The sequence below is a fragment of the Pyrgilauda ruficollis genome, unplaced genomic scaffold, assembly GCF_017590135.1.
Source record: "Pyrgilauda ruficollis isolate IOZ18807 unplaced genomic scaffold, ASM1759013v1 scaffold13, whole genome shotgun sequence".
Lineage (NCBI taxonomy): Eukaryota > Metazoa > Chordata > Aves > Passeriformes > Passeridae > Pyrgilauda > Pyrgilauda ruficollis.
In genome coordinates this window covers 11,958,374-11,981,719 of record NW_024511432.1, presented here as the reverse complement: position 1 = coordinate 11,981,719, position 23,346 = coordinate 11,958,374, and the positions used below count along the sequence as shown (strand labels likewise).

General features: G+C 38.6%; 1 protein-coding gene across 1 annotated transcript in view; it reads right to left on the bottom strand.

Annotated features, from left to right (window-relative positions):
• The window catches only part of ITFG1 (integrin alpha FG-GAP repeat containing 1), a 71,979-nt gene that overhangs the window by 22,019 nt on the left and 26,614 nt on the right, over window positions 1–23,346 (bottom strand). Inside the window, exons 9-10 of the mRNA XM_041459001.1 lie at window positions 13,612–13,706; window positions 5,596–5,768 (exon numbers count right to left, since the gene is read on the bottom strand). Of these exons, the coding sequence (XP_041314935.1) occupies window positions 5,596–5,768; window positions 13,612–13,706 (268 nt within the window). The remainder of the gene's footprint in view (window positions 1–5,595; window positions 5,769–13,611; window positions 13,707–23,346) is intronic.

The window sequence follows — 23,346 nt, the reverse complement described above, 5'->3', positions numbered from 1 at the left end:
CAGAGAGGTGGCTTCTGTGTCTCAGCAGCAGCCAGGATGCACAGGCACTCCTCCTTAGGCAAATCACTGAATTAACTATGGCCAAAAGGAAATCAGGTCATCTGCAATATTTAAGGTGCTGCATTATCTGTATCTGAGAACTCATAATCACAACTTGAAATTCTTAAGTGCTCACATTCATTTCATGTATTACCTAAGTACCATATCAGAATAGCCAACTCCAAGGTAAAGTGACAAGCTGAGCTAAGCAGTTTGTTTCAATTTCTCTTTTTCATCATCTCAACATAGCTTTTGAAAATCTGGACAAACTTTTACAAAGACTATTTCAGTTCAGATTTTTTAAATTGTCAGAAATTACTTAGATGATAATTAAAATATAAAAGACTCATGTTTGCATTATACTCTGCACACTACTCAAGTCTAAGCTAGAAGCCTTGTGAATGGATAGACACAAGTAGTTTATTTACTACAGGAAACTTTTTTATTTTCTTTCCTTATAACTGAGAAAAAAGGAAAACATTAATCAAAGTGGCACTGAGTATGGAAATGCTACTTTCCTTCACCCTTCTGTACCTACAAGAGAAACAGGAGACAAACAGCAGGAAGAAAAAAGCAATCTCAAACCCTAAACAGATGCTGAAGACCCATGAAATGCACTGTGGGAGAGCTCTCTTGTACAGGGAAAGGAATTAATTAATACATGTAGCATCCCCTGCCCTGTGTGCTGCATCTCAGCCGGGAGGAGGAAATGTTGCTGTGCAGGCCATGCTGCAGCAACAGGGAGCTGCAGGCCCTGATTTTCTGCAGGGGGGAGAGAACCTGCTGTTCTCTGCCTCCTCAGCTGCTCAGGTCGTTCCTGGGAAACATCTGCATTTGGCCTGTGAGCTGCCAGTTGAATTCTTCTATGATTTAGGTCTGTGATACACAAGGAGCCCTAGAATCAAAGTATCTACTGCCATGTTTCCTTTCTGATACATACTATAATAAATAAGTGCAAGCTTATGACCCTATTATTTTGAACAAAATTCTGAAGAGCTCTCATCAGAAAGAATCTCCCTGTAACAAGATAATCATCTGCATCCTTAAAATGACAAAGCAATGTCCTTGAAAGCCTATAAAGACACACACTCCTGTAATGGTAAAACCTAAAAAAAAAATCAATGCTGAAGTGCTCTACAAATGTGTAACAGTCAATACCAAACAACTCAGCTTCAATGCTACAAGAGAGCACAAGAACTCTGAACTAAGACCAGCCTATTGCCCTTAACATGCCATTTGCAGCACTTCAGATACTGAGCTATACCCACCAATACACAGCTGCAGACAAATTGTGTACTACCTGCAGCTTTATTCCAAAGTACATTATATCCCAATTTGGTACCTTCTGACCAAAGTCATCTATGCAGGAAAGGGAGATTTAATAAGGCTTAACACCAAAGAAAGACTAAAGACTTATCTTAGTTTTATTTTAACATATTCCTTTGCAATTAGAATTAAATATTTACTGCTAATTCCATACATCTCTCATGCTGTCAGTTTTAGGGTAGTTCATTTAAAGTAATATCAGGGACATCTAAATCACCACTATCTTACTCCAGACGTTCAGAATAATTGAATTTGCCTCTGGTTTTTTAGATTTGCTCAATTATAAGGTGCTCATCAATCCTTCATTTAAAAGAAGTCCTCTATCCAACCTTCCTTCTGACAAGTGACAACTAATAATGATTTAGGAAGAGATAATTTGGTCGAATAAGAGTCCTTCCATATAAAGGATTAATAGATATACATTAATTTAAAACTGAGCATGAACACCTAGAAAACTTTCTAGAAGTCTATCATACTTAGAAGTTTTTTATTCAACTCTCCATATCCAGCTGTTTTTTGTCTCCAAGTTTCAGCCTTTACTGTTATCAACTGTATCAGAGATAAAGTATTGTCAACTTGGCCAGTGAAAAACATTCCCTTTGAATAAAAATGGATTTGAAAGACTTAGATTACATATTTGCAATGCCAGATGCCAATTACTAGTATCTAATTGGAAATAATTGTTAAACAAAATTCCTTTCATTTAATTAGATGGGAGATAGATGCTTATAAACTCACATGCAGTACTTACAATTCCAATGTTACCAGAGTCAATTTAAAATCAGCATGTGAAAAAATGAATTCATTTAGGTAAGACAGGAGGTATAGCTGAACCAATTACTAACTACTGATAAAAACCCTTCACCTATTATTATTCTATATACACACACAATTTCTAATACAGAATTCATGTATATATCTAGCCTGAAGAAAAGCCTGTTGACTTCAATTCTAATGTACAGGTTCTGACTCAAGTCAGAAGTTACAAGAATTCAGACTGAACAGATAAATATGTAAGGATCTACAGTGCATTTAGCACCTTCACCTGTTGGAATTTATTGAGTACCTGATGGAATTTATTGAGTCTTAATAAAGGCTCAAAAGGTTCAACCCCCCACAATACCTGCAACCACAAGTGAGACTCCTTTTTGCTGTTTCTGGTAAGGAATGTCTCTACACTGTCAGAATATTACACAGTGTAATTCCAAATCAAAGTATTATGGCAGGAGATGAAACAGCAGAGCTGTGGCAATACTTGGAGCTATTGATCATTTTCCTGACATGGCCACTGGGCAGGACACTAAACCAACATTATGCCCAACTGTGGTATCTTTATTTCAGTCTTTTGTAGGGATTTGTAAGGACTTGATCTGAAAGTACTTTCCTGAATTGTGATGGAGGCATATAATTGATTTTAATCCTTTTCTTCCATTATCATGTGTTGGTATACCTTCAGATGAACAAAATTGTTTCTGCCTGCTTTAATTTCTTTACATTACAGACAGCAAGTAGAAACCAGGCTTCCTAAACGATAGCACAGATTGAGGTCAAGAGTTTACAAAAATGCTTTTATCATTTAATCACAGTAATCAATCACTGAAATTAGATCTGTAGATGTAGCATGAAAAGCTTCAGGGAAAGAAATAAACAGCTTGATCCAGAAGTGTTTAAAATCGATTAAATAAGGTTTTCATTTTAATTTGCTCTAATTTAAGGACAGCTTTTAATTTAATTCCCACACTGTTTTAATTCTCTCCAATCAGTGACCCAGTTATACATTTTAAAAGGAAGTATTTGCTTAAGTCTCCCAGAACCAATGAATTATTATTGAATGCGACATTTCATAGTGAGAGTAAAAAAAAGTGACTTTTGCTCCCATCCTGAACTATAAAGCATGCTTCCACTACTTCTCTACAAATTCTGGCCAGATACAATGCTAACATGCAATGTATTTCTTGATTTTTAGGTTGCTTTACTGTTTTTTGCCAGGATTCCTCAGTTTTCTGCATCTCCTTTTTAATAGCTTGTCACATCATCTGCCAGTACTTTCAGTCCTTATGCCTTATTGTGTCACTCAACTTTGATGTCAAGTTTAAAAATAATTTTGAATGCACTCAATAAGCAAACAAATTCAGAAGCAAGGAGAATAAAAGTGCATCACAGTAGTTCATTGCAACAAGACATAGGTGACTTCTGGGCTTCTACAGGAGTAACTACTTACAAACTGTTTAATGATTTTACACAACATTACATTGCTGTAATTATACTCCAGCCAGAGGACAGAGAGTCCTAAGACTTAAAAGAGCTTCAAGTACATTTTTGAACTCCATGCATCTTCATGCAGCCCTTCTGAAGAGCACCGGCTATCAGGATGCACAAGACAGTACAGCTCAAAACACAAGATTTCTAAGGCTTAGGCAAAAGCAAAGACAGCAACTTTACAGTCCCCACGTCACTGTGTTACTTTGGCAAAGAGAAGGCTGCTTCTAGCTTGCTCTCTAGACTATCTGCAGTCTCTGTTCAATGACTGTTGAGTAGAAGATGCAAAGTCCCAGCTGAGGAAAGTCTGGAGTGAAACACCTGACATTCAGGACCTGAGTGCTTTAACTTTGCCTGGCAAGTTCTGGGCCGTACCAGCATCACCTCCTTCTCGTCTGCCGTGTCTGAATAGAAACAGCTGCTCTGCTGTTATTTTAAGGCTCAGAGGTACAGACAGAGCTCAGCTGCTCACAGCCTTGTCATGAATCATATCATGTAGGCTGAACACAGGCACGCTACTCTTCAAACTGGGTCATTTTTAGGTGTGTCACTATCTGAAGAATTCTAACACAAAAATGTCAGTGGGTGACTCATGTTCAGGCAACCACTAGAAGACCTGAATTGACTTCCTGGACTTCAGCACCAAATTCTCTTACTATCAGAAGCATCAAAGTGAGGTCCTCACTTGTTTTCCATATAGATGCAAACTATGAACCTGCACCCAAGATCATTCAAAATACCACATAGGGGAAGATAACAAATACACCTGTATGAGATACTTATTTTGCAAGTGCAAAGCATTTGTCAAGTAGTGCAAGCATTTGTCAAGTACAGACATTAAGACTCCACAAAGCATGGGTTAAAATACCTTTTACAAGTGATGACGTGAAGCAAAAGGGAATAGCACAGATAATGCTCCATGTCTGCAGATGCTGGCAGTCAGCTGTGCAGCACAGACTGCACTCATGTGCACACATCCTGGCTCTGCTGAGCTTCACTGGCATCGTGGTCTCTGGGGCTCTCAGCTTTTCTCCCAAGTAAACAAGTCTATTCATCATCCCTACTGTCAAGCAAAAGCATGTTCACATGCAAACATGCTGCTGCACTTCAAGGTAAAGCTAAGGACACGCCAGCAGCAGCATCCCCAGGTGCCAGGTGAGAGCTGCCCACGGGCTGCTCCGTTCCGATCAGCTGGCTGCGTTTATCCGGCGGCACGTGCTCAACAGCTCGGGAATGCACCCACTCAGGTCAGCTCTTACACGGATCACTGACTCCTCTGTGTACAACAGGCTCCCTGAGAGCATCCCCACATGCCCTCTCCCACCTAGCACCAGATGGTAGCAGTAGAAAGTATTGGGAAAGCAAGCAATGAAGAAAAAAATTAAGAAAAAAAAAGAAGATGAGAAGATTACACTGAAAAATTTAATAAGAAGAGTTAGACGTTTCTTTTTTGAGGGGCTAGGGTGTGTATGTTATCTGTTTTCAGCTCTCTTGGACAATGTAAAAATCGCTGGTAAATTCCTGGTTCTCAAAAAGGGTAAACCTATACTGACTGCATTTTTCAGCAGTTACCAGTCAGTGCTCACTCCATAAGACAGCAGGGAACAGGTTCCCCAGCTCTCAGCAGCCTGGTGTTACTAGTCAGCACTGACAGCTGAAGTCAGGAATTTAGAGAAGATTGTGTGCGAAAGGGAGAGAATCAGCCCCTGAGCCCTGGGAGGAATGCCTAAAGTGCTGCCTCATACTCCAGTCCCTGATGGAGTTCCCCACCCAGAGTCCCAGTTTGAGCCTATACAAGTATGCATTCTGAATGTAGCATGTAAATGCACACTTGGGTTCAAAAGAAAACACTTAGCAGAGATCAAAAGTATTGTTCACTTGATAAAATGATTGAGATGCACTAAAGTTAGTAATTTGTATGAATGATGACTGAGCATGAATCTGCTAGCTTTATTTCTAGGTTTGCATTACCTTCCAGAAGTGTTCTTCAATATAGCAAGTGCATCAGGGTAGCCATCCATATTGTAATCTCCAATGTGAAGTGTAATTGGAAATGAAATTTCTGCTGAAGATTTGTCATTTTGATATGGTACAAAGCCCCAGACTGTGTCTTTATTTCTGAAGTCTTGCAAAACTGGAATCCACTGTAAAATAAAACAAACAAAAAAAGAATGACTAGATAAAGAAATTAATTTTATTTATTTAAACAAAGTAGTTCTATTGAAAACAGGTAACACCACTTCATCAGGATTCTTAACCATTTACAAGTCAGGATTATTTCTGAATTCTGTCAGCAAAATAAAAAAATAATTTGAAGTATTTTTTATGCACACAGTTATTTCAGAACAGGAAAATATAGTTAATGTTATAATACAGAATACAGAAACATTCAGGAACACCTTAACTGAAATTCAGGCTTTCCTGGAATTTCTACTAATCTTTAAATGTAGGTAACACCAAACCATCGGGGCCATGAGATCTTGAGTCTCTTTTTTTTCCCCCTGGAATTGCAAGACAATGCAATAGACATCAGCAAAGCTGGAGGATGGATGCAGCCTCTTTAGGCCAACACCAAACTGCTGGATACTACCATATGCTGCACGACAGGATTGCCTAGAAAGGCAAGAATGGGCAAGCAGACTCAGCTACAGACACCCTGCACTGGGGAGTAAAGCCCTGCACTGGCAGTGCCCAGCTGGGTACCAGCTCTCCTGAGGGAGGGGATGGTCCTGGTGAGCAGGAAGGTAAAGCTGGGCACAGCAGCTCGGGCAGCAAACCAGCTCTGCACTGGAGCTGCTGCCTGTGCTCCTGCTCAGGATGACCCAGGACTTCTTTTGATACAGCACTTGCTCATCTGCATCTGGATTCTGTGCCCAGTTTTGTGCCCCACAGTTCACAAAGGATTTGAGAATACTGAGTGTGTTCAGAGAAGGGTCAACAAGATGCTCAGGCACTGAGTGTTTCCTCAGAAGACAGGCTGAGGGCACAGGGATTGTTTGGAGAACAGAAGATTTAGGCAATCTTGCAATGCCTGCAACGAGCCAGCTAAGGAGATGGAGCCAGGCTCTCTGCTGTGATACATGGCAGAAGAGCAAGAGAAAATGGTCAGACTGACACGAGGAAGGTTCTGACTAGAGACAAACAACCTAATTAAACAGCAAACGAGGCCCTGAGAAGTTGCAGGATCTTTGTCCTTGGGGGTTTTCAAAGTGTGACTGGACAAAGCTCTAAACAACATGGTCTGAATTCAGTTTGCTCCCGCTTAAAGCAGGAGGCTGGGTCTCCTAAGGTTCATTTCAGCTTGAATAATTTTATTATTCATGGATATTTAGAAGTTCAAAAAAAAAAAGCTCTCCTATATCCCCAGAAGCATCAGATATTGAACTGCTTGATAAGAAATTAAGATTAAAGTATCAAACTGAAACTACAAAAGAAATGCAAAGTTTAATTTCTCCAGGACAGGAAATAGAATGCATCTACACTTACTTTCCAAAGTACTGCCGGGGTGCTAAATAAAAGTTTATCTAAATTAAAATCAAGGTAATTTTGCAAGTTGAAGTGCCAGGGTTAACATTTCAATGCTACAGAAAAAAATATCAGTGTCATTTTAAAAGTCAGAAGTAATTTTATATGTCAACTAACTGACAAAGCCTTCAAAAGGACAGAGGGCTGCCATCTTGAAGGATCGCTATCACCAAATCAAAAGCTCTTAACAGATCTTACATGTCTCTCACCCAAGCCTCAATTTAGCTGTTTCAGGAGCCAGAATGAGATCATGACAGTATTCATATCCTGCCATGGAAAGACCCTCTTGCTGCACAGTCCAGTGGTGAACAACATTTCTGCCACATGGTAATCACGTGTGACACTTGACTGCTCCCTTGGGATTACAAACTACCACAGGCAGATGAGAGAAGCCCCCAAAATACCTGCAGAAGTGCACTGAGGTGGGTGCTGTGTGCAGCCCAGAGATGGCTGAGAAGCCTGGGGCAGTCCTGCCTGTCAGTGCACACACCCAGCGTGTGCCGTGGCTCTGAACTGAATCCTGACCTGCAACACCTGCTCAAACTCAAACCTGACATCAAACACACCTGGGCCTCACACCCCACAACATGCACGTCTAATTAGTTACTCGTAGTTGCTGAAGGTTTGCAAAAATCTAAGAAACAGAAAATAAGGACAATACTCTTACCCTGAGGGAAATTTTTCTGAGGGTTGTATTTCTTAGCACTTACTTGTCATGCAGAAGACAGATGAAACAATATTATTGCAAAATCGTCTAATTTTGAAAAACAGTGATTGAAATCACAACCATGAAATATAATACAGCTTTTACTTTACATGGTATCATTCACACAGTCATTGCAGTAAAATCCAATTATATCCATCATATACTTTCTAAATGTTCCCAGGTATGGTAATACTATCTTAAAGAGACAAAATTTAAAATGAATTTTTAGGCATATATACAAACTTGTTTTTCTTTTTATTCCATTCAGAGTGATTAATAGAATGCAATTTCACATTGCTAAGGTCTACAATGAGATACAAAACAACAGGTGAGCACAACACCACCTATTGCTACCGAGCATCAGCACCACTGACACCACGGAGCAAAGCCATCCATGCCACTGCAGCAGCCATGGGGCTTTTCCCAAAAGCAGCTGTATAACATTCCAGAACATCAGCCTTGTTTGAGGCATAACCAGATCACATCCCAGCACCAGCTGTGACTTACTGACAGTTTAAATTCAGAGTAATCCATGCTTTTGGTGGAACTCCTTCTGTAGATTTCTACTACAAACTCCACTATTGTGTAATGTAATGCAAAATTAATTGTTCCTGTGCCTCGGGACATATAGTTCAGTACAAAAGGCAGAAAAATGAAAATGTGTTTGTCAACAATATAAATATTCTGATTATTTTGTATTTAATAATCCAGACAATTACTTTAATCTTCATATTTGCTGTTACTATGTTACTAGGAAAAGACTAAAACTAATATTTTAATTTCTAAGATAGAAATAGGAGGGTATAATGAGGACACATGAAGCTATTTTTTTTTCAGTGTTCTGATCATATGATTGCTCCTACACAGCTCAGATGAGAAAGACAAAAAAGTTGAGTAAGTGTATTTTTAAAAGAAATTTTAAATGAACACATAAAATTCAGTCAGAGAAATCAGATTCACTTCTTCCTTTTTTGTTAAATTATTCTGCATAGCATCACTGCTAACATGACTTAAATCACTTTGATTTATATCAAAATAATGATCTGTAGGCTAATACAGGAAAAATATTTAAGTGTCTAAAAATTTTAAACTCTTCAAACATTTGTTTTCCAAGAAATAGAAAGGAGAATGCTTTCCTGCTCTGTGAAAACAGCATAATTTTGATTTTGAAAAAGATGTGGGGATTTGAGAAAAATGTAAAGCTCCTTGCAGTCACTGTCAAGGGCTCATTTCTTACAAGTCCACACTCTTCCATACATTAGGGAAGGCATCACTCTTGCTGGAAAGCCTGTGAGCAGGTCTTTGAGCCCAACCTGTGGGATTAACAGGTCTCCATTTTTAAATTATGGCCAGAAACCCAGGAAGCACAAAACCTACCCCCAGCCAGCTGCTGCTTCCAGGCCACAGAACACAGGCAGGCAGGGAGCCAGCTGTGAGCCACAAAGGTGGGAAATCAGTAGCCCCTTCCTGGCCAATACATTTTCTGGGAATGCCAAAGATGAGCATCAGCAGTGGCCTAAAGAGCTGCCCCAGCACCAGAAGTACCACAGGTGCTTTCCCTGGGGCTCCCTCTCTCAGTGCACTGCAGTTCAGCTGCACACAACAAATAACTCAGGATTTCAGCATGCATTAGGCTTTCAGTGCATGCAAGGGTCACCTGAATCCCTTAACAGCCGAGGAAATTACTGTGCTTTACACCATTAACTTATGGTGTTCAAAGCCCAGAAGGTGACAATCCACAGCATTGCTTTAGAATCACAGAAAACAGGAACCAAAGCAGTAAAAGTCATGTTTTCAATGCTTACAGCCCCCAGCTGCTTTCAGAAAGAGAAGCAACTTAGAAATGATGAGAGGATCTTGCAGAATATGACATTTATAAAAACTACAGCAGCTGAATCCATTTCCCCCTTTAAACTGTTACACAGGAATGAGGAAAAACTTCTGACATTGACTGACTGCAGCTGATAATCAATGCTGTCACCTCCCTCTCTAGCCTGGAGAATGACACCATGAAGACCTGGGGTTTGCTGCAGGATGCACTGCTGTGTTCTACTTCAGACCTACTCCATTTCCAAGAGGAATAAAGCTATAACCTTTCTATTGTACAGAAGAAGGTTATAAGAATCATCAAGCCCACAAAGAAACTCTCAGATGAAGGGACTGAAATAATAGTGTTTGCCTCAGGAAACAAATGAAAAATCATACTGAATACTTGGCAAAATTAAAGAAGACTTAGTCATCTCTAAGAATATCACAGTATCTAGAGTTCCTACATTAAACAGTACCAAGGACTTCAAAACATTTCCCAGATTAGACTGTAACTATTGCAGGTGAATTTAAAGAAGTCTGAGGTGTCCTAACACCTGCCACAATCTGAAACAGCATATAGGATTCCACTTGGATCTGACAGCAACTCTGCTGTTGCTATGGAAACATTCATATTCCTTTAAAACCTTAGGAGGTCTGTGTCTCCTTAAGCCACTCTTGTGTATTTTGCTGGCCTTTACTTCTGCTCCACCATCTGAAAGAAAAAAAAATCTGAGATATTCCTACCACTTAACCCCCCCAACCAGCATTACATAAATTAAAACCTATGATGAAAGGTTATCCTTGAAATAATTCTCCTAGCTTGGCCTGACTTTCCAGTAGCCATCCAGTTGGGCCAAAGACATGAGAAATATCCTGACAGCCAGGATCTTACTGGAACAACTCCAAAGCCTGACATGCCATTGCCTGTCTCTCCTCAGTGTAAGTTTTAGAGCCACTAATTGTACAGGTGTGTATTTCTGACTTTTATGCATTTCATCCCAAAGCATCACACACTATCATGGAACTGCAGTAACTGTTTCTCATTTGGTTTTATCAAATGCTACAGCAAACATGCAGGAAAACCAGGCCCAGTAGGCAAAGTATTTTTTTTTAATAAGATTGTAGTCTCATTTGAGGTCTTTCAGATTTGAGATCAGTTTCTTATTAAAAAAAAAAAAAAAAAAAAGAAATTCTGAAAACAAGAATTTGTTACTACACCTTTAACTAAAAAAGTAAGCCACAAAACCCAACAGCAAAAAGTGAAAAAAGACAATGGAGATACAGAGTCTTCTATTTTTTCAATAATAGTCTTGCAATTTCTCAGTTCCCACAGATTCCCTACCAGTTCCACAAGGGATACCATCCCCTTGTTGAAACACATTCTGCCCACTACAAGGGCTCCTGATTCTTTCCCTCAACCTGTCAAGTGATTGGTAAACAGAATCTATTCCAGTCTGTTTCCACAAAGTTTATGTTTATCATTTCTCATGAAGAGTAACTGATTTAGTCAAATCTTATCCTATGACCTCACAATGACCAAATTCAGTGAAATGAAACATTTTACTTCCAAATAAGTATAAGAACTGGCATATTTGAATAGATTTCTACCTGAAGGAAGCATGCAACACATGGGAAAAGCTGCAGAATGAAGACATGATACTTTTCACTGTTTCAGAACAGAAAAGAGAAAAAGTTCCAAAAGGAAAAGCTGTATCACCTCCAGATGAGTGCAAAAAAAGAATATTCCAGATAGAAATCTTTAAAAGGTTAGACCAAAATAAGTCATTATTGCATGCCATTTGATACTGTCATTTTTAATTAAAGTCATTCTAAAAATAGGCAGGGAAAATTGCTTTAACGTTTCTAGGTAAATCCAGATACTTCTTAATACTTTTTTTCTAGCAGGGTGAGAATCTTTTGGATTCTTCGCTGTTTAAAATAAAGGGGCAATATTTAACTGCTAATTTTTATCTCAAAAGTCATTATCACTTGGACTTTTTTTTTCAAATTGAAACTACAAATGAAATTGCTAATTGAGTAAACAAATTAAATATTGGTTAAATAACTGATGTATTTGTAACTAAGTAGTTTACTCCTGTCAAAAAAATGAACTTATGAAGCACGCTAAAAACTGGCTGGATGCAATGTTAGATCAGAGCAGGTCACTGTAACAGACTCTATCTTGAAACATTCTGATATTATGCAAACTGACCCACACCTTCCTCTGCCACTACTGCACCACTTCCTTTTGGGAACATATCCTGACCAACAGGATCCTCAGACCCCACTACTCTCAGTGGTTCCAGCTGTTTGTGTGGGGTTCACTTTCTACAGTGAAATTACTTTAATTTAGAATGTTTGTCTCAAATTTACTTGAGGAGCAGAACTCAAATTCCTTTTAATTCTTACATTATCCAGATAAGGAAGCAAACTGAGGGCTCAAGTGCAGCTGTCCTTTGGCAAGGAGCAGCCCAGCCACTCCCCTGCTCCAGCACGTGGCCACAGCCTGGTTCTCCCAGAGCAGAAGCAACGCGAGGATCACAAACTGAGCATCCACCTGCTTTGTGCAAAGGCTCTGACCTTTAACTCAAACTCTGCTGTACCCCAGCATCCAGCAATGCTCCAATCCACTGGCTGTGTTCTGTGTGTAGAGGGCATGAATGAAGGTAAAAAAAATAAATCCAAACTAAAACAAAAAAGCAACAACCCACAACCAACCAAACAGCGGGCACAGCAGAATGGGACTTCTGAGAACAGAGCTGCCAAGCTCAGAAGGTTAAAAGATACAAATTACCAAAACTAGAGTTATTCTTTCATACTCTGATGTCATTCATGTTCCATCCCAATCATCCCCCCTGCACTGACTGGGAGCTATGTGCTTTCCTTTCCTACACAGAGTGATTTTCCTCAATAGTAGGCTACAGCCTGTGTTCTATAAATTTTGACTCTTTAAATGAGAAAATCTACACTCTAAACTTGGGCTACAGACTGTAACAAGTTCAGCTATAAATTCTGAATTTTAGATCAGACAGGGTACTACTTCTAGCACAAAATTCAACTGAAAATTTTTCAGTGAGGGAATAATCAGTAATTCATAACATGGTTAGCAACATGTATGGCACACATTGTAATTCTCTCTGAGTACCCTACAGTGGATTTTGCTGTCAGCTACAAGCACTTTATATGTCACCTTGGCCTTTAGGTTCACATTGCAAAATATGAATTTAGTAAAATATTTATTAAGCCATCCGACAAACATCTAGTTAATTTAGTGTATGCTGCAACTTTATTATAAATAAGGGCACTGTATATACTTAAACCAGATGATCACATACTTAAATAAATGAACATTTAATAATCTATTCCATGAAATATAACCATGTCTTGGAGAGCCAGCAGTGTCATGAACAAACAACCCTCCAACAATTTAACAGGCACCCAGCCCTGAAGACACACAGCCTAAGAAAGTGCTCTACATCACCTGGAAATTTACTTCATTAATAAGAAACAAAATAGAAATTAGGGGTAAGAAGTGTGGGCTGATATACGTGCATGCATATATATTTTTACTCTAAATAACTCCCTAAGTTAAACCAAACAAGCTCATTTGAATTAGATTTGTTTCCAGCTCTTCACACAAACCTTGTTTTTCATCTCATGCTGGAACAGTTATGATGCTTCAAATGCAGTGTTTTGCCATCAAGAAAGTGACTCTTCAGGAGCATCCATCATTTCTTTGAGTAGAATTATCCATTATAAAAAGTTCTAGGAACCTCTTTCACCAAACCCGTAGTTTTTCAGATAGGGAACACACAAGTAAAAAAATACAAGTCTCTTGTATTCTATTACAACAGGTGAGGAGATTTCATTAATTTCCTAAAAAATTTCTATTTAATGTAATTTTATAAACACAGTACTTTGTCTTAGCTATTCCAAATTCACATTACCTGGTCCAGTCCCAGCTTGGTTAGGTAGATGGCACTTCTTTGACATGTTTCATCTTCACAAACTGGTAATAAATGTTCACTTTGTCCATCTCCATCTGTCAAAGAGAAAAAAAAGCTGTCAGCTTTGTATCTGCAAAATCAGAAACCTGTTTATATGAAATAATCAGCTGTGAATAATTTACACCTTTTTTAAATGTGAAAAATTACATGAGATAAACTACACCTATTCAAAATCCTTAACCTAATAATCTATGTCCTTTGTTTGAAGATTGCCTTTGCTAATGTACTTTCATCTTGACCCATAATATGGAGAGAATTTGAAATTTTACTGACATACTGAAAAGAGTAATTCCTTAGTAATTTAATCCCTGTGTTCAGTTGGGAAAAAAATTACCTTTAATACCAATCCACCACTACAAGTCCACCATAAAAACTTATTTAATTTCCTGAACTAGTTTTAAACTCTTGCACTGTCAGCAAGACTTTAGGAAGAGTCATGAGTTCACAAATAATATCTTAATCTGTACTTAACACAAAACACAACACTGGAGAGTTGATTAACACAATGGCTAATAAATCCCAGGCTTACAGAATTAGGTAAATTTGAGTAAATTACAGGTTTTCAAAAATGTTCTTTAAGCACCTTTAATCCATGTATTTCCAAAACCTTTAGTACAATAATGACCTTTTAATATTTAAACAAGCAATGACTATTTGCATCTAGAGTTCTGACACACAGAGTATAGAGTGGGGAAAAAAGTAATAATTTACTGTCCATTATCCACTCCAGGAGAAATCTCTGAGTTGCCATGGTGACCCTGCAGCCCTGCCTTCCTCCCAGGGGCCAGGCCAGCAGTGGCAGCTCCCTGGCAGGGCTGCGAGGGCACAGAGAGAGAGGAACACGAGTGCCAAGAGGCAGCAGCAAGAACTGCTGCATGGAGAGCCTGGGCTGCCAGATCCCCACCAGAACCACAGCTGCCTTGCCATGACATGGTACCCCCAGCTCAGGCACATTGCAGGCAATCCACTTTTCCAGCCCATGGAATCAAAGCTCACAGTGCAATAAAAACAATTCACCTTTTCAACTTGCCCCTCAGCCTGTACAGCTCTGAGGAGCTGGGCATTTCATTTGAGAGAACCACAGTGTTCACTGTGAACACAAATACAGAGAGGTCCTCATCTGGCATGTTAATTACTCGAATCATTTCCACCACAGGATTCTATATTACGCCTATAAAGTATTGCAGGTACAGCCACAAACATCCTCTCAGTCTGGCTCCCTGACAGCTGCTTGGCAATCCCACAAAATAAATGAAATTTGTACTGGTCTGATGTTTCAGAAATGCAGCTTATGAACATGCTACAAAATACATTTCTGTAGGAACCACAAAGGTGCTGAGAGCACCAAGGCACACCTACTACTTGGGTTTGCAGAAATCCAAACCAGCTTATTTAGGCAAGTAGATTTTGTAAAATTGCTTGATGAGATCTCCTGAGCTAATATTCAAAAAGCACATCATTTGCCTGTTACTGAACCCCTTATTCATTTTCCAGTCCAGAACTGGCCCTAGCCCAGAAGTCCTGTCATACTTTACCAGCACCATAAGAAAGGCTTTCTCAGCCTGCCAGCCCATACCTCCCTTTGGGGTGTGTGTACATCTATAGCTGTGCAGTTGCATTTCTGGGTCCCTCTCTTATTTCATCAGCAAGTTGGGAGATGGAAAGGAGGGTTATAAGGGGAGGAGGAGGGATGAAAATATCAGACTTCCCCAAATATCTCCAAGTGATAAAGCCAAACTTTTAGTGGCTTCCTACATCCCATCTGCCTCATGAATTACTTTACCTCACCACCAAACCCCTCCCAAATCCTCATGGCAGCTCTCTTCTCCAGGACAGAGAATTTAGGATGTGAAGTAGCCTAGATGATTGAAATCCAGTAAGTTCACATCCAAAGAGATGGGAAAGGGAATTCCCACTGAACAGAGAAATCAACATAGCAACTACTGAATCTGTCTGTCTGAAATCAGCACCAGCTTCTGAAGGTGTCGATTTTCCTTCTTCATCATTCAAGAACAATTAAAACATGTTATCATCTTGAATCTTGGCTTGCATGAACAAATTAAAATGCTGTTGGACTACAGTTTCTTTCTAAACTTAAATGAAAGAAAGTGTTCAATTTGCAAATTATAAACCATGGGAATATTGAAGGATTTGCTAAAATTTAATTAAGTTGCAGAGATGTATGTTTTTTGAATATAAAATGTAAATTAAGCCCTAACATTTTAAATACATTTCTACAAAAGTTTCAGTCTGAAGTGATTTCAGAAGTTTTTCAATAATACACAAGACAAAGAACTACCTTCCTCTGTTTGAGAAAGGGACAAGAACAAGGATATTCTAATTTTAAATTATGCTATGGAGCAGAGGAGAATATAAAATGTTTGATTCTACTTATACTGCAAACATTCATCTTGTTATACCAATAACTCAGTTTGATAGTGTGGGTAGGTAATGCTCAGAGTAGGGCAGGACATGGATGAAAACACCCTTGGAGCTTTGAGGGATAACCAATCCATAGGACAGGAGGGACAGAACTGGCACACAGTTAGACACAAGCCATCACCTTCCACACGAAGGTGCTGTAGATAAATTACAAACTTAAGACTTGATTAAAATATCCAGTATGATCAAAGAATAAATAAATGCAAATATGCATCAAACAGTATGCCTTTGTCCCTGCAAACTGAAAATACTATGATATATATTCCATATTGGAAGGCCAGAGTTTCCTCAGTTGCTTTAACCAGAAGACAAATGTCCATTTCCATAATTTCTCTTACAGGATCATGTTTTCAGTTGCAATTTCTCTTCAATTCTAAGAATCCAGTAGTTAAAAAAACAAAGTTCAAGATAAGAGAAAAAAATCTGTTGAAAATTTACAGCACAGTTTGGAAAAAAAAAATTATTTTAAAAATAAATTTTGTCAAAAACCATCCTGAAAACATGATGAGAGGCCATTCTTAAGCTGACACATCTCTAATTATTGTTGTATCCACCTCACAAAAGTTTCTCAGATAGAGGTATCCATACTGTGCAGACTGGACTGGTTTGCTTGGATTTTGTTTATTTGGTCTTTATTTTCCTCTTTTACACTCTGTGCTCAGCTGAATTTAAAGATCACGAAGATGAGACATAAAAACATTAATTTGGCACTTAGAGCAGACAGAACAAATATTAAACCTGAAAGGTTTCAAGTAAAGCACCAGCACTGAACATGTAGCTGGAAATAGGACATCAATGAAACAAGAATATCTTCTGAGTTGTAGCAAAATAGTTTAAGAAAATCCACAATTAGTCAAATACAGTATTACAGAAAAGTGGCAATCAAAAGAAGAAAAGCCCAACATTCTTCATCTCTATCATAACACTACATCTGATTTCTTTTTCCAGTTTTTATTTCTAAAGCACATCTTATAATGTACAGATCCATCTTTTATAACCAGAAATAAAATGCTTCCTGCATTTCTGAAGCTTTTGCAAAGACACTGTGAAAACAACTAATCAATACAGCAGCTTTTCCAGTTTTGAAAGAAAATATTTCCTTCTTCTTTGCATAATTCCACCTTTTGAAAGAAAATATTTCCTTCTTCTTTGCATAATTCCACCTTGGAAGCACCTGCTGGAATGCAAACTACTGACCTTGAAGACCACACAAAAAACACCCCAGCAGTTGCTAACTTAAGAACTTTAACTCACTAACAACAAATTCACCTTGGATCCAAGAAACACTTCCTATCTCCATGCGTGGTTTCAATCCCAGTGTAAATAAACATCCTTCAGTTTTAAACTCTGATCTTGAAGTTAAATTTCTCCACAAAGGAAGACAGAAAATCAAAGGAGTATCATTAGCACAACTGATCAGTGCAATTAGGTATGCACAGGTGACAAAACATGCATTGGTGACAACAGCTGGATGATCCCAACACACCTACACTGGTTTGAAGTATTTGTGAAAAATACCTTGCATAACAAGGTATTCAGCCTAGGTCTACGTAGGAAACCTGTTTTTGGAGACCCTCTGTAATCTTCACTCAGTTCCTGGGGTCTGCTACTCTGTCTTTCTGTCCCTTTCATTTAAAAATGAAATCTCATTCCAAACTGGTGCAAATTTTATTTGTAATTTCAATATCATTGGCAGCAGTAGGTGTGCCCAAACACTCCAGACTCCAAATGTCCTGTGCTAGCACCACTCAGCCTGGAGCACCTTTGCCAGAGAAACAGAAACTCAACTGTTAATGAGCAAGTTCTCAACACACAATTCTGGCTTGACTCCATGGTTAATACAGGTCACGTCTTGTAGGCAGTGGAAAGGGCTAGAAAAAGAACAGTCCTACGTACTCATCACCTGCAAACCTGTACTTATGTCTAAATATGTAAAGACAAAATTAGCAGTCTTATTCCATCTAGGAGTCATGTGAGAATCATCACTTACAACTGCCTGTTTGCTGTGTTTCTATCAAGAGCCACAGAGCCTTCTTTCCAACACCTTGCACAGAGAGGCTGTGTGAGAGACATTGCTGAGCTTTAACACTGATTGTCAATGTTCACACAGCTCAAGTATTTTCAAACTGTTCTAAAAGTAAATTTGAATGGGAGTGAGCAGAAAAAAACTTGTCAATCAGATTAAACACAACATAATGTTATTAGAATTGTTAGATGCTCCAAAAGCAATACCAAGGTACTGCAGTCTGAGAACACATTTTCAACTGAATTCACAAATAGCAAATGGTCAAAGGAGCTCCACACAAGACACTTCTTCCCAAACCCAGAGGTATCAGAGAGGTGCTTATAAAACAAACACACTTGTAACTTAGCATGAGTAAATCTCGGCAAAAGACAATCCCAGTGTTCAAATTCCTTAACAAACATAGAAAAAGGTGTCACAAAAGTGCTCTCTTGCAACCAGGTTAAAGGATTGTCAGATTCACGCTTGTGCAACGTACTTTCCAACACGGGCTCTGAAATGAAAATGGCCCCTGGGGAAATGACAAGTTCTGTGATCACTCACTCCAAAATTGTTTCATAATACAGCAAGATCAAGTTGTAGCTATGAAGAGCAAGACAGCTTTTGGTGGGTGTATGATCTAAACCTTCATAATTTAAATGCTCTGTACTTCTGCTGCAGTGTCATCTTACTTCTGCTCCTTTTAAAACAAAAATGGAATCAACTTTTTGGGGTTATTCTGAGATCATAGACTGATCATTGTAACTTATTACAGTTCTGTTAAACAGAAAAGTAGTTGTTTTCTAGCAAGTTGAGGGTTGGACTTGATCTGTAGAGGTCCTTTCTAACCCTAACTATTCTAAACTAAATGGAACTATACTAAATGGAAATATGTTAACTATACAGGCTAAGAAAGTCAGCTTTCATAATACTGAACATAAAAACAAAAACCTTCATATACCACAAAGTTCTCTTTCATACATCTCTCCCACTGGTCTCTGCCCAGTTCTCAGTATCCTCTCCCATGAATCTTTAATTTACAGTTCTGAAGAACAATAAGAGGAAAAAGAAGAAAAAAGCCCTGTCAGGGTTGTACTACAGCAATAACTTTCTGGGGCAGGCAAGAAGCCTACAATAAGTACAACTGAGTTTGATATTCAAATAAAATAAAGGTTTGTTTGAAAGCTGATTATCTTAAATTTATCTTCTCAAGTAATTAAATCATTAGAATTCTTTTATCACTCTGTGCCTTTAGGTGCACAGTGAGATGGTCATGACAGAGACAGTTATAATAAATTACTAAGATAATTACACATTATTAAAACAATCAATGTCAGTTGCCTTTAGCAAATGTGAATCATAACTTCAAAAAAGAGATGCAAAGAGCATTTACAGATGATTCAAAGTTCTGTGGACATGAAAGAAATCCTCATAACCCTCTCCTTGACACTAAATCAATTCTGATTTTAAGTCCTTCCAAAGAAGCCATATTCACAGCTCCACTGCATAGAAGCACTTAAACACAGCGTGCCAACAAACTGCACAGTGAGACTCCAGGCTGCACCAGAGCCAACAGTGCAGCCTTCTGCCTCAAATGGAAATTCCAGCACCAACTGCGACCCAAGCAGGGAAAACAAACTGCAGCAAATACAACGTGAACTGCCCCACACCACACAAAATCATTGCTAAAACTCCTCTGCTGTTTCTGCTGAAAGCTGCTTGTTTCACATAAAAAAAATCTTCCAAGCCTGGCTGTACATTTAGAGCCCTGTGATGTTCCACATGTTCAAAGCTCCCATGACAACAACCTCCAGGTGCTGCCAAAGGAAGGGATAACACAAAGCAAGGCAAGCCATGGGTGTAACTGCTTTGGGTCAGCTCAGCCTGGGCCCAGAGCTCCTCCTGTACCAACCATGAACAGGGCCAAAGAAAAATACCATCCTGTGAAGTTGTTCAACAAGAAACTGATAACCAAGTGACACACACAGCACTACACCGATTTGATTGTTGGAAAGAAAGAAAAGTTCTTCTTAAGTTTCAAGCTCCTTTGACAAAAATTAATATGAAGCAACAGCAGTTTTTTCCCAGGAGATACTAGCATTCGTCAGCACATAAAGACCTTGGCAAAAAATGGGAACCTGATTTTCCCCCTCAGAAATTGACACTGTTTGGGAACTACATTTAAAACACTGAGGTATCACTGAAGAGCATTGCTGGTTACAAATTAACAAAGAAGCCAGACTTAGTTCCTAAATACACTTTCACAGACTCTAAACACAAGTGCCAATTATCTTGGTATGTCTCTGTACACTGCTGCCTCAGAAGTGCATCTGGTACTAAAGAATCTCTTCCACATCTAAAGTCTCTCAGAAGGCTTCATTTCCATTAACTTTCCTACCTTTTTCACCCAAACTGATCCCAGTAAACCCAGCTTTCCTCATATACAGAGCATTTCACACACAGAAGTATTGTCACCCTGCACCTTAAGGTTCTTAGAGAATCCTTTCATTGACTACAGGAGCACTAAATATTTTCACAACACAGTGCTCAAAGGCGAATGGTTTTCTTAAGAGGTTATCTACCAAAATGTACCATTAAAATTTCCCTTTGATACATTGCTACTGCATCTGAGGATGCACCATTCTGAGGGAAAAAAGAAATTCAGATGTCAGAATGAAGCTGACAGACAAAATTAAAAGGTACAAAATCAAAATGCAACTTCAGCTGCAGGATAATTAAGGTCTACTTTAAAAAAAAAAAAAATCTTTCAACAAAATGCATTTGGCACAGTGCAATGAAAGGCTGAAGAACCCCCAAAAGGTTAGGCACTATGTTATCCTCTTTAAACATAATTAATTGGCAATAATGAGCTATCATTTCCTACAAGGAAAGTGATAATTACTACCACATGTCATACAAGTAGTTAACATACACGAAATAGTTCAATTACTTGGTAGGGAGGAGAACAGAGAGGATTCTCTTAAGATTATTAGCTGGATAACTGGATTTTAAATATGAGAAAAAATTAAGTTCATGTCTCCAAAAGACTTCGATGGAACTTGAACAAACCCAACCCATATTTGCTCAAAAAGCATAGCTCAAAAAGTGTGCATAGCAGGGGTGAATACAAACTTCTTAGAGAAGAGAAAAGGCAGCATAAGAAATCAAATGATGACTAAAAAATAAAGGACTGGGCTGGCTAAAAGCTTCCTAGAGAAACAAAGAGTTGTGCTGTATTTACTTATGAGAACACCATGCTAAACTTGATTTCAAAAAGCCATTTTCACTCTCCTTTAAATACAGGTCAAAACAAAGTTCTTTGTCTTAACTAAGCAACATCAATGACTGATTAATCAAACTTTTACAGTCTCAGATACCAAAGGATGATCTCAAATCTCTGCTATCCAGGTGAACCAATCATAGTTAAATACCAATTACGACACCAGTTTCCTACAGAAATGAATTAATGGATGGTATAATCAGCACAATATCCTGTGCTAATCATTTGTGACTCACTACTTCAAAAACATGCCATTAATCTTTAAATTAATGAGAAAATAGCAGGTTATTGTGTCCAAAATATGGTTCACATTTATCTAACGCTAAAAAATTGGTAATTTTCAGATTGTCCCATTGAAACCTTTCTATTTCTTTAAAAATACAACATTTTCATAGTAATTTAAGTGACATTTAATAAAACTCTCTATATAGTTGCAAGTATTTATCAGGATTCTAGACAACATCTATGATTTCATGTAAAGACAGTACAAGCAGGTCTTATAAAACTCCTCTGCCAGCTCACAGATAACAACAGTGCAGGATTAATCATTTTTGCTATAGCAACCACTGCACTGCAATTACCATAGTGACATGAGAAGAATAGAAAAAGTAATAATGAAGAGCTCTTACTTGTTTGGAGCAATGTGGCAACTAAATAAGTGTAGAATTCTCCAGCACCCAACTCTGCTCACCTTAATCAATTGAAATGCCATTTGTAATAGATGTCAAAAAGCTTTTCTGATTTATTTTTAAAAGGGCAATACAAATTTGTCAATTGTTCCCTGTCCTTTGGTCAGATTGATGTACAAATCACTGCTATCATGTAACAGGGGGAAGTACAACTTATTACAGAGGTTCCAACTTAGCCATAAAGTGTAAGGTCTACTCCATTACCATAAATGTACTGATATATACACACATCCTTCAATCCTTCTATGTAATTTTTCATTAAAACATACACACACACACATATATATATATATATAAATGTACTGGACTTTCAGATGCATACAAACATACATTTGCATATTTTTTAATGAAAAAAAATCTTTATTTTTTCAGTACTTCAGGAACACTTGGTACTAAGATTATACCAACATCTGTTACAGTTTCTCATGAGTCACTTAATTGCTGGTTTTTCCAACTCCACTTAGCCAAATAATTTTTACTTGATAGCTGTTGTTCAACGTGCTTAGTTTAAGAAAGGAAATCTTACCCCAAATTAGTTGCTTTTGCAAGTTCTCAGTCAGACTCTTATACAAAGCTCCCCCCTTTTTTCAAATGACTGGTAAATACTCATGGCTGGAAAGGGTACTTCAAATAACATTTTCAGAAGCAGGAAAGGATGTTAGACAAAGTGACCTTTCGAAACAATGGTTATTTCGTTAAGAGGCAGGTGTGATCAGTAAATCAGAACCTTGCACTGCAGGAGTGCAAGAGGGCACAAGCAGAAAGGTGGGTGTGAGAGGGAAGGCAGCAGCCCAAGTGGCAGAGCCCGAGCTCACGCCTGGGCCTGACACTGCTGCAGAGCCCAACAGGCACACAGTTAATTCATGACAAGTGGCAGAGTGAAAGCACACAGATACAGAACCCTCTGGGACCTTTAGCAAATGGCAAAGCTGGCACATCAGCTGTGAGGTACAGAAAATGTCAAGGAGGGGAAGAAAAATAGAGGCAGGCAACCCAGAAGTAAGAATGTCAGAGGCTTGTGCTGTATCTTGAACATTTCTAGTGCCAGTGGCTGTGTCCCAGTGCCAAGAGGAGGATGCCTGTGGCACAGCAGAGTGTGAGTGCACAGCACATTCTGCATCATGCACAGCTTGGCAAAACCTGCCAAAGTAGAAGGCAGCACAATCTTCTAACATATCTCATTTTCCATTTCCTTGTGGTACTTTGATTTGTTGTGCAATCAATCAGGCCCCGTTACAGATAGCTACATTATTCCAAACTGC